General features: G+C 40.0%; 1 protein-coding gene across 1 annotated transcript; it reads left to right on the top strand.

The window, feature by feature from the left end:
* The first annotated feature begins 307 nt into the window (after positions 1-307).
* LOC110024006 (cellulose synthase-like protein D4) lies at positions 308-6,042 on the top strand. Its single transcript, XM_020723710.1, has 5 exons — positions 308-888; positions 2,264-3,007; positions 3,210-3,833; positions 3,953-4,731; positions 4,813-6,042. Exons 1-5 carry the CDS (start codon positions 538-540, stop codon positions 5,786-5,788), a joined length of 3,474 nt encoding a protein of 1,157 aa, XP_020579369.1. The 5' UTR covers positions 308-537; the 3' UTR covers positions 5,789-6,042.
* The last annotated feature ends 6,175 nt before the right edge of the window (positions 6,043-12,217 follow it).

A 12,217-nucleotide genomic window follows, 5' to 3' on the forward strand; every position in this document is an offset into this window, starting at 1 on the left:
AAAATGTTAGATATTTAAATACATAGAAATTGAGTGGCATGCGTCTAAATTTTCCTATTATTTACAAATTATTTAGAAACATCAATTTAAATAAATATCTATTTTAGACTTCCTCCTCCAAATTACGTATTTTCTAATTCTCAAATAAGTTTTTTTAAAAAAAAAATTAATCGTTCATTAATTAGTTTCTCCATAAAATTTCATATTTTTTAAATTAATAAAAAACTTAAATTCAAATTTCTATAATCTAAAAATAACCATCGACAATCCCTAAACTTCGCCGGACTCCCATCCTCCCTCCCCCCTCTCCTCCCGTCCACAAATCCTCCTTCAGACCCGCACCCATTCTCCCTCCCCCTTTACCCTCTCCCTCTCTCTCTCTCTCTCCTCCTCCACCATTTTCCCTCTCTCCCCCACCGTCCAACCCTAATTCAGCCATGAAAAACAGCGCAAAAGCTCTCCAACCCATCAAATCACTGCATTCACCTCATCCAACCAAAACCTAACCGATCTCCCCGAAATAATCACAAACAATTAATGGCGACTTCGTCCTCCGTCCCGGCGACGAAATCCATCCCCAATCCCGGCGGCGCAGGATCCGTGTCCCAAGGTGGCCGTAAGGAGACCGGCGCAAGTTCCGGCCAGAGCGTAAAATTCGCCCATCGGACACCTAGCGGCCGCTACGTTAGCCTCTCCCGCGACGAAATCGAGCTCTCCGGCGATTACGTGAGCTTGAGCTTTAACATTCCGCCGACGCCCGATAACCAGCCCATGGCGGAGGCCGCGGATGCCGAATCCATGGCCGTGAAAGCCGAGGAACAGTACGTGTCCAATTCGCTTTTCACCGGCGGATTTAATAGCGTCACAAGGGCCCACCTCATGGACAAGGTCTGTTCATATTTTGATTCGGCTGAGGAATTTGTATTTTGATGAATTATATATTATATATTTTTCTCGTTAAAATTGAATTATTTAAAAAAAAATAACATAGTTTTTCTTGAATGAGATATAAATATTATTGAAAGGCGATATATTGATGAAATTCATGCAACTATAGCAATGGAAGATCAACACATGAAAACACACAAAAAAAGACACATTAAAATACACAAAATGTTGTGAGACATATCAGTTGTTGTGATATATGTATGAATCAAACAAGTTAATGAACGACGAAGCGAAAAAAAACAATGAGAAAATTCATACTAGAAAACAATAAAACAGCGGAACACACAGATTTACGTGGTTCGACAAATTGCCTATATCCATGGAGTTGTAGAGAATTTTACTACTGGAAGAATTTATATTAGTAGATCGTTTTGACTTACAAGAGGGATCTCTCACTTTATTTCTCTCTCTACACCGAGATACACCGAATAAATTTTATATCTAGATACACTTAAGAAAATAAACTTACGAGAGAAATAAACTCAATTTCTCTTCTGTCACAAGCCATCAAGAAGAAACAAAGGGAGAACAATCTTCTTATCCTTGTTTCTTCCTTCTGCCAAGCACGCACACACTACTTGCACTTTCCTTCATATTTCCCGAGAAAGTCCGAAGAAGAACATAAAAACGTGACTTAATCTGAAGGAGAACCATGCTCTCTTCATTTTTTTTCCTCTTCTGTTCACAACTTAAAAGATTCGAGGGGCGGGGTTGTTTCACGAACAGTAGGCGGGAGCAGCTCGAGTAACTGTAAGGTCGCGGTCGTGACCTTTCGCGATCGAAAGAGCAGGAGCGGGAATCTGGAGCGAGAGCGGGAAGCATCGGTTCGCGACTTAGCTTCGCGTGAGCGCGAGAGTAGACGGAAGAGATCGAGCACAAAAATGTATATAATTCACTAAATTATTTGATTTTATTTCTTCCTATTATCATCCTTTCAAATTGCTATGTTTGACTATAGAAAAATTACAATTCGAATACCTAAAAAAACAAATAAATTGATAACCTCTTATTAAAATAAATTAAAGCAACTTTTAACATTTATAAAATCTTTAAAATATTCTTGATAGAATGATCGTAAGTTTTAAATTATCAATCATCATATGAGAGAGAAATAGAAATAGAAATAGAGAGAGATAGAGAGAGAGAGAGAAGCTTGCTTAATTTATGAGGATCCTATTTATATATATAACAGCCAAGACCAACAAAGAAGCACTTCCACCCCCTCTTTTACCATTTACTATTTTTTGACCCTTTAACAAATTATTTATACCATATAAAAATCTAATTCCGTTTTTTGACAACATCGGACATGAAGGTGATCGACTCTGCGGTCACCCACCCTCAAATGGCCGGCTCCAAAAGCTCCTCCTCCTGCGCCATGCCCGCATGCGACGGCAAGCTCATGACCGACGATCGCGGCAACGACATCTACCCCTGCTGCTGCCGCTTCAAAATATGCGGCGAGTGCTACCTCGACGCCCTCAACGGCACCGGCAACTGCCCCGGCTGCAAAGAACCCTACCGCACAGCCGGGGAACACGGAGACACCACCCCCGCTCCGCCGCTACCATCCCCATCCAAAAATCTAGAACACAACTTCCCCGATAGAAGCAAATCGCTGCTCTTCCGCCGCCAAACAGGGGACGAAGCTGATTTTGATCAAAACAGATGGCTTTTCGAGACGCAGAGAACGTACGGGTACGGAAATGCGTTCTGGCCGAAGGGCGGGGAGGAGGAGGAGGATGAGGAAGATGGTGGGGGTGGGAAGGGGATGGGAGGGTGGGGAGAGGAGGGAATGCCGGAGATGAATGATAAGCCGTGGAAGCCGCTGACGAGGGTGGTTCCGATGCCGGCGGCGATAATTCAGCCGTATAGGTTGCTGATGGTGGTGAGATTCGCGGCATTGTTTTTCTTCCTGGGGTGGAGGATACAGCATCCGAATGAGGAAGCGATGTGGCTGTGGGGAATGTCGGTGGTTTGTGAGGTCTGGTTTGCTTTCTCATGGCTATTGGATCAGGCCCCCAAATTGCATCCCATTAACAGGCTCACGGATCTCTGGGTAACATCTTATTCAAAGTTATATTTTTATTTAATTTCAATAGATTAAGATTATCAAAATTCGTTATTTTGACATTATTTTATTAAAGTGATGTTTATTTAGAATTAATTAAAACGGTTTATTTCTTGTTTAATGTATTCATTGAACGATTTAGTATTTGATTTTCAATAAAAAGTCAAACTTTGAACGCATACTAACACAGGTACTGAAAGAGAAGTTCGAGACGGCGTCTCCGGCAAATCCGACTGGTCGCTCCGACCTGCCCGCAACAGACTTCTTCGTCTCCACCGCCGACCCGGACAAAGAACCTCCACTGGTCACGGCAAACACGATCCTCTCCATCCTCGCCGTCGACTACCCGATTGAAAAAATAGCCTGCTACGTCTCCGACGATGGCGGCGCTCTGCTCACCTTCGAGGCCATGGCAGAAGCGGCGAGCTTCGCAAATGTATGGGTGCCCTTCTGCCGCAAACATGACATCGAGCCTCGAAACCCGGACAGCTACTTCAACGTGAAGGGGGACCCAACGAAGAACAAGCGACGGTCGGATTTCGTTAAGGATAGGAGGAAGGTGAAGAGGGAGTACGATGAGTTCAAGGTCAGGATTAACAGATTGCCGGACGCAATTCGACGGAGATCCGAAGCGTTTAATGCGAGGGAGGAGATGAAGATTCTGAAGATTGTGAAGGAGACGGGGGATTTCGACCCGACCGAGCCCATCAAGATTCCGAAAGCCACGTGGATGGCTGATGGAACGCATTGGCCGGGGACTTGGACGGCGCCTGCTTCCGATCACACGAGAACTGACCACGCCGGCATCCTTCAGGTACCGTTTTTTTCTCTATTATATATATATGAAGTTGTGATTCAAATAGTAACAAGATTGAATTTTTACTCACAAGGTTGAATTTTTACTCGAATTCATTCCTCCATGGCAACACGCAGGTGATGCTTAAACCTCCGTCGAACGAGCCGCTGTACGGGCTCGCCGAAGAGGGGGACCTGAGGATGGACTTCAGCGACACCGACATCCGTCTCCCCATGCTGGTCTACGTCTCTCGGGAGAAACGTCCCGGCTACGACCACAACAAGAAAGCAGGAGCGATGAACGCCCTCGTTCGAGCCTCCGCCATCATGTCCAACGCCCCCTTCATCCTCAACCTCGACTGCGACCACTACATTTACAATTCCCGCGCCATCCGCGAAGGCATGTGCTTCATGATGGATCGCGGCGGCGAGAACATCTGCTACATCCAGTTCCCCCAACGCTTTGAAGGCATCGATCCCTCCGACCGCTACGCCAATCACAACACCGTCTTCTTCGACGGCAACATGCGCGCCCTCGACGGCATACAGGGCCCTGTTTATGTCGGCACTGGATGCCTCTTCCGCCGCTTTGCTCTCTACGGCTTCGATCCTCCTTCCATCACCGATTATACCCGCCGGACGATTCGCCCCTCTCCGGATCTCGATGATGCGGAGATGCAGCAGAGGCCTCTCACCGCCGCTGATTTCGACGATGACCTTGATCCCAATCTTCTTCCCAAGCGGTTCGGAAACTCTGCTGCACTCGCGGAATCCATTCCCATATCGGAGTTTCAGGGGAGGCCGCTTGCCGATCATCCGGCCGTCAAATATGGAAGACCTCCGGGCTCACTTGTTGTTCCCCGTACGCCGCTCTATCCGGCCACAGTGGTAGAGGCTATCTCCGTCATTTCTTGCTGGTAAGTAGAACTACTGATGTCTGTAATTTTTTCGGTAACATGAGCTGAAGAAGAACAGGGCTTATGAACTCGGATGAGCAGGTATGAAGATAAAACAGAGTGGGGAGATCGGGTGGGATGGATCTATGGCTCCGTGACGGAAGACGTGGTCACCGGCTACCGCATGCACAACCGCGGCTGGCACTCCGTCTATTGCATCACCAAGCGCGACGCATTCCGCGGATCTGCTCCGATCAACCTCACCGATCGCCTCCACCAAGTGCTCCGATGGGCCACCGGATCGGTCGAGATCTTCTTCTCCCGCAACAACGCTCTCATCGCCACCCGTCGCCTCAAGTTTCTCCAGCGCATCGCGTACCTCAACGTCGGCATCTACCCTTTCACCTCCGCCTTCCTCCTCATCTACTGTTTCCTCCCCGCCCTCTCCCTCTTCTCCGGCCAATTCATCGTCCAGACCCTAAATGCGACTTTCCTTATCTACCTCCTCACCATCTCCGTCTCACTCATCGGCCTTGCCATCCTCGAGGTCCGATGGTCCGGCGTTGGGCTTGAGGAGTGGTGGCGCAACGAGCAGTTCTGGCTTATTTCTGGAACCTCCGCGCATCTCTATGCGGTGGTTCAGGGACTTCTTAAGGTCATGGCTGGGATCGAGATTTCTTTCACGCTTACCTCCAAGTCGGCGGCGGAGGACAATGAAGATATATTCGCCGATCTTTACGTCGTCCGGTGGACCTCGCTGATGATCCCGCCGCTTACGATTATGATGGTGAACATCATCTCCATTGCATTCGCCTTCGCGAGAACCATTTACAGCGAGATCCCGCAATGGAGTAAGCTCATGGGCGGCTCGTTTTTCAGTTTCTGGGTGCTGGCGCATATGTACCCATTTGCCAAGGGATTGATGGGGAGAAGGGGGAAGACGCCGACAATTGTGTTTGTGTGGTCGGGGCTGATTGCGATAACCCTATCTTTGCTTTGGATTTCCATAAGCCCGCCCAAGGCCTCCGGCACGGTGGTCGCCGGCGGCGGCGGCGGCGGCGGATTCCACTTCCCCTGATCTGTGTAATAATTTGAGAATTTTGATCCTTCTTCTTCTTCTTCGATCGAAAGATTGAATTTTTAATTAGTTCATTTTTTATGGTTGGCGGGATAGATCGCATCTGCTTAATCCGAGTGCTGGAGGAGTATTTGTGGTGAATGGCGCCTTACAAAAGTTTGAGATTGAGGCTTTTAGATTGCTGATTTAGACACACTTGCAGAGAAAATTGGATTCAAGTGTATGTTTATTATTCTTTTGGTGTAATTTTTGTGGTGCTCTTTTTTTTTTTTTTTTTTTCTTTGTCCGTATTTAAACCATTTATGTATTTTTAATTTTTTTAAAATTGAAGAATCCTTCAATCTGTTCTCATCACTTTTATAGGATTTTATTTTAATGGCTAGATTCTTGCTTTATTTGTTCTCATCCTCTCTTCTCTTTTTGCTTTTCTATCTCTGTGGAGATACCATCAATGGAACCCTCTTCCCTGATTTTGGTGAGTTTGTTTTTGCCAATTTTTATTGCATTGTGAAGATTAAGAGTTTTACATATATATACTTTTGCGCTCGCTTCTATCAGTGTATATTTAGGGATTTCGATCTCTCTGTCGTAATTTCTTTGGAGTTCTCTATGTGATTTTGGTTTCTTTGCACTTTTTTTTTTGAAGTTTCTTATGTGTGGATTTTAACATCTCTATGATTTCGTGGTTTGAGTTGTTTGTGGATAGTTTAAAAGTAATATTATAATAATATTATATTTCATTGTATTTTTATTTGTTGTCTTAGTCAGTGTTAATTGAGGCACAACATTTTGTTGTAATATTTAGACTTGTGACCTTTTGAGAATATTTTAAATTTGTTTATGTTTTTACATATGAACTATTAATCATGGAATGATTATCTTTCAAATAGCACATGCATACAAGGGCAATGCGGCCTTTTGTTTCAAAACAGTTGCATAAGTCATAACTTTAGTAACAACAGCTTCTTGTTAGTATTTTCTCCTATAGCTACACGCATCAGCTTATTCAAACAACTGCAGCTACCCCAAACAGAACCTTAATTAGTTTATGAAGGAGTATGACTTTAGAAACAAAGCAGGAGCTACATTAGAAGAGATAACAAATGTTATTTCTTCTAATGTATAACAGTTTAAAATATATGCACACACTCAAAACACATCAAGATAAAGTAAAAAATATCACATATCATAATTCTTTTTATCATTGAGCCATTTAACCCTACTCGTATGATCCTACTCGACCTCGTTCTTAAAGCTAATGACTTATTCTATTCATAGTAGACATTATTTATATTTCTACTCGTCTTTATCTTGATCCTATTCAACATCGTCTCTATTCTTCTTCTTTGATCCTAATCAGTCTCGCTTATTCTTAGTTGGTATTATCTAATCTTGGAGTACATCTTGATGATGCTTCAAATGGTCATTCTTGTAACGGTTGTTTCTCTTTTTTTTCTTCTTCTATCTCTTCTCCAGTTGATGTGACCACAAGAACTCATGGTGCACGTAGAGTGGAGATCTATCAAAATTAGGTCCCAAATGAAATTGCAAATCCAAGTGCCCACACTCGGATGTAGTCCAATGTAAAGCATAAGATGCATCATCGTGTAATGTTAAAGGCCTTGCATATATGGAGGGACCTGAACAAATAAGAGATCTTTTCAGAGTAAAAGATCTTTTCAAATTTAAATATAGTTTTAATTAAAACATTATTAAATAAATAATTAAATTAAAAAATTATTTTAAATATAAATTAGTATCCAATGTAATTTTTTGTTAATTTAATTTCATTATCTAAATAATTTAGCACTAATTTTTTCTCTTTTACATAATTTTAGAAATTTAATTCTTAACTTAAAAATTTTCAATTATAATATCATTACATAAAAAATTTAATTAAAATTTCTTAATTTAAAATATTAGCCAATAATTAATATAAATTTATAATAATTTAATTAATTTTTCATATTCAAAATTTTTTTTATTTAAAACTTCTAATAAAATTATTAAATTAGTCATTTAATTAAAAATTTTCATTTTAAAAATAGGGTTGGCTCTGGGTCGGCTCGTTCGATATTGGCTCTTATTCAAGATCGGCTCGTGCTCGAGGGCTCATGAATGTTGTGTTTGTGTTCGGCTCGAATAATATTTTCTTGTTCTTGTTTAACTCGAGTTCAGCTCGAAATTGGAGAAGGAGATGACTCGGAAGAGGAAGAGAGCACTAAGCTCTCGGAAGATGACTCGGAAGGGAAGAGAAAGACAAACACAAACAGCAAACCCTATGTTTAACGCACAGAGAGAGAGAGAGAGAGAGAGAGAGAGAGCTTATTTTGTATGTTTAACCAATTATTGCTATAAATTATACCCGAGGAGTAGAATGTGGGAAGAAGAGAAAATATATCTAAATGTGAGAAATTAGAGTGTTTATATATACATATAATTTCAATAACCTCTATTACATTTAATACGCCTATATTTATAAAGGCTAGGAATAGTATGAAATTACAAGGATGGTCCTTGGTCAGTCGCTAGATCAGCACTCGGCCTCTGCTTCGATTGATTGTTGGTCAGCCGCTTGATTTATATCAACCTATATATACCTTTGTTTTATTCTCGTAGAGCATTGATGGGTGGCACGTGCTCCATTCTAAGATGTTCGATCCGCTGAGGATTTTGTCAGGGGTATTTTGTTTATACATTTTTTAGATCCTCAATTCTCTCATACATTAGTAGGTCAAGCTTGGACAAAAACTAGAGAATCAAATACAATGAGTAGTTATTTTATCATTAAATGACTCAAATGATTGACACTCATTCGATTTCCTTGTTATTGATTATTTTATTTTAGATAGGACGTAGGTTGCTTATTTGTTCTGCGAGAGCTCACAATGGATAAGGTAGTGAAATCCCAAACAGATATGTCGAATAAGAACTTGATTCGAGAGATACTCTCGGAAGTGAGAGGCAAGAAACATTGTGAGCGCGAGCCAACGAAAAAAGTAGTGGTAAAGAGAATGACAGACTTGCCTTTGAGTTAGGTGGGCTCTTTGGAGGTAGCCCCAAAATATGCAAAACCGTTTTTCGTGACTAATGTCCCATCTGCTCAACTCGTGGTCAGAACACCTTGCTTGTCAAAAACCAGGAACCTTCAATCAAGGGCCTAGCTCCTTTTGTACATGAGCATACTATTTCTAATTTGCTAAGGAGTTTAAGTATTCTGAGTGCATGACTAATTGGAGACTCCTCTTGTTTTACTCTTTATTTTTTTTTTCCTAACAAGGCTATTCAAATCAGCCAAACTCTGACAAAGCTCTGATCGTGTTGATAAGAGAGGAGAAATAAATGACAGAAGGAAACTGACGACTTGTCAATGAGGAAGGGGGATTCATTCGTCCCGAGGATATTCTAACTCCTTTATAGGCATGCAAGAACAGTGTCGATGTGATTTAAGCGGATCATGGGAGCTGGCTCGCCTTTTGGATGAGATCAAATGTTCCTCCACACATGAGGTTGGTATACCACAAAGTTCTGATATGAGCACAATGTCATCTTCTGTGGAAAAACTGGAAAAAGAGGTTACTCTGATGAAGCAGATGATGATCAGCCTTCACCGAGAACTCACAACTCTACATGAGAAGGTTCAAATATATCAAGTTCAAGTCGAGTGCAGCAGGTTGGGTTAGTTCAATTTTTTTTGGGGGATGGGATTTTTGCTTCAGTGGCTGCTTCACATGTGGTAGAGGTTGCATCAAACCCTTGTATAAGTTGTTTCTTTCCTTTAGATTGACGAAGATTGAAAGCTCATTCTAAGGATTTTATTTATTGATAAAATATTTTTTATTTTTGTGCTATTTCTTATCATTCAATTTGTGAGTTATTTATGATTTTTCACTTTTTTAGATGGTTAAAATTAGTTCCTACCCTAACAAAAGGGGATAGATGTAGTTCCTTTATCTTTTTTATTCCACAACTTCTAATATCTCCAGCTTGTGACATGGCTCGTCTTCCCTAAACCCCGATCGATTTTGTGGTTGTTGGCTTTTTCGATTCATTAGAGATGAACAAAAGTGGGCTACTAAGTCTTAGAAGAGCCATATCTTTAATAAGAATGAGCTTGTGAAATATAAGAACTATTTCTTGTGGGGTCTTTGATTTTCTCAGTGTAATATATGAGAACTATTAAGACGTTACCAAACAAACAACGTCTCGATATAGAAAATGATGAACTCATCACCGCCATGATGAACTTTGTGACCTTTATTTGTCGTATGGGAATTGTCTGGTCAGTGGGCTCTTTAACTATCTATTTGTTTTCCAAACATAACCCGATGGATTTATTCAATTCTTATCCATGGGTTGCTTTCATTTTCAGGGGTTGGAAGCTCATATTTTATTTCGCTCAGATAAAGGGAGGTTGATCAATTAGGACGATGTTGATTGGGGAGAGAATGTAGTAGGTGAAAAGGGGAAGACATTGAGGCGGATAAGATTGTCTGGAAGACGTTGTTTGTTTGGTAACATCTTAAGGTCAAACTGGTTGACAAGGTCTTAGCTCCTTGAGTTTACATTGAGATGAATGAGGCAAATTTGAAGTTTTTTTATGTAATGCAGCCAAATCAGAGAAGCGGGATATTTCTTTGGTTATTGAGACATGTAATGAAAAGCCTAATGACAACTCTCTAGGTACTCATCATGCACATTCAATTTCACATTCTTTCATTATCATCTAAAAGATGGGGACAACCAAGCCAATTTTTGTATAGTGTCGTATCAATGGTGATCGAGTGGAGTTGAACTAGCATTTTCTAGGTGATGAGTCTCTTGTTCTTCTTCTAGAGCTAGAGGAGCTCTTTCTGTGTTAAGCGCGGCAATTCTTCATAGATGATGGGACATTTCTGATGGTGTAGACGGTAACCTCTCCAGGTCTAGCACACCCCTGATAGTTTCCATCGCATGATCATTAACTTCATTGATTTGCTTCATTACAAATTTATGACTGTAATCCATGTATTTGCATTTTTTTGGTTCTTCTTCTTTAATTACTTCTCATCTTATTTGTGGCATGATCTACGCTCACCGCACCTTTTAGAGTCTTGAACCGAAATATGTCTGTAAATCACACCTAACGAATAAAGTGCATGAATGAGAAAGAAAAGAATATCAAGATGTCAGAAATTAGAGTGTTTTTTATATATCTAGTTTCAACAACTTAGTTTGACCATAAACTTGTTGAAATTAGGCACCTAGATGATATTGAATTTGAAACATTTCTTACTTAAAATTGCCTTGGGATTTGTGCTATGTGATAAAAGTTACTTGGGGACACATACAACACAATATAAAACATTGGCCATCCCCTCTTAAGTGCTCCCAGCATCGATCGCGCTTATCTACAAATGATCATCATGATCAAACTCAAAGGACTAAAATCAAAGCACCCACATTTGAGGAGGGTCATGATCCCAATACTCAATAGATTAAGTAGATATGATAAATTACTTTCTTGCTTAGCAGAAAATGGGGCTAAAATATCAAATTCATCAAAATAAAACTATTAAAATCAACAAAAAATGATATTAAGACAATATTAAAAGCATTTTAAGACAAGTGTTTCCACTTCTCCATAAGCTCTCTTGAATCATAAATAAATTTCTTAATCAAATACCGATTAATCAATCTGAGGAACTTGTAATGTAGATACAACATAAATTACAACATTAAGGAGAGCTAACTAACAGCATAAATTATAATTGAATTAAACTTCCATCTCCATTTGATTTTAAAGCATAAGAATTCATCACCCCACCATAGAAGATACTGTTAATGGTGGCTCAGCCGATTTATAGGCAAAATTCTCCATCATCAATTATCTTTAATCAATTTCAATAACTTGTACAAAAAGATGACTAACAATTAAAAACTATTTTAATTTAAAGGCATTTACACATACATCACCCAACTTCTATGTATTTACCAATCTAAACATCCAAATTTTTACTTTTTACACTTATACCACCTAATTCTTTAACATTAAAAGTAGTACAATTTAGGTGACATACATATATTGATAATTAGATATTAGATATGTGAAATACATACGAACTGGGTGATGCATTTAATTCCTCCATCCATAAGATTTCAAATACATTTATACAATCACAAGACATTCTATAAAAGCAAGTATAAAGATTATAGGACTTTTTTCTAAGAAATCAAACAATATTTAGGCTCATTCTTACATAATTAATACATGTAAATAAAGCACCAAACAAATATGCTTTTAAAATTTAAAAAAAAAAATGGATTAAGAAAACAATCTCACAAAAGCTCTTAAATTTCAGAGAATAAATAAAAACAAAAAAGGCCACCATCAACATTTGAAGGTGCTACAATTAGAACAAATTAGAACAACTAATTCAACTAAATTAC

This window comes from Phalaenopsis equestris, unplaced genomic scaffold, assembly GCF_001263595.1.
Source record: "Phalaenopsis equestris unplaced genomic scaffold, ASM126359v1 Scaffold000240, whole genome shotgun sequence".
NCBI classification, from domain to species: domain Eukaryota; kingdom Viridiplantae; phylum Streptophyta; class Magnoliopsida; order Asparagales; family Orchidaceae; genus Phalaenopsis; species Phalaenopsis equestris.

Excerpts from the sequence above, each read along its gene's own strand:
- LOC110024006 (XM_020723710.1), top strand. The coding sequence starts at position 538 with ATGGCGACTTCGTCCTCCGTCCCGGCGACGAAATCCATCCCCAATCCC. Across the intron at positions 889-2,263 it reads GGGCCCACCTCATGGACAAG|GTGATCGACTCTGCGGTCAC; the intron begins GTCTGTTCATAT and ends TCGGACATGAAG. Across the intron at positions 3,008-3,209 it reads ACAGGCTCACGGATCTCTGG|GTACTGAAAGAGAAGTTCGA; the intron begins GTAACATCTTAT and ends ATACTAACACAG.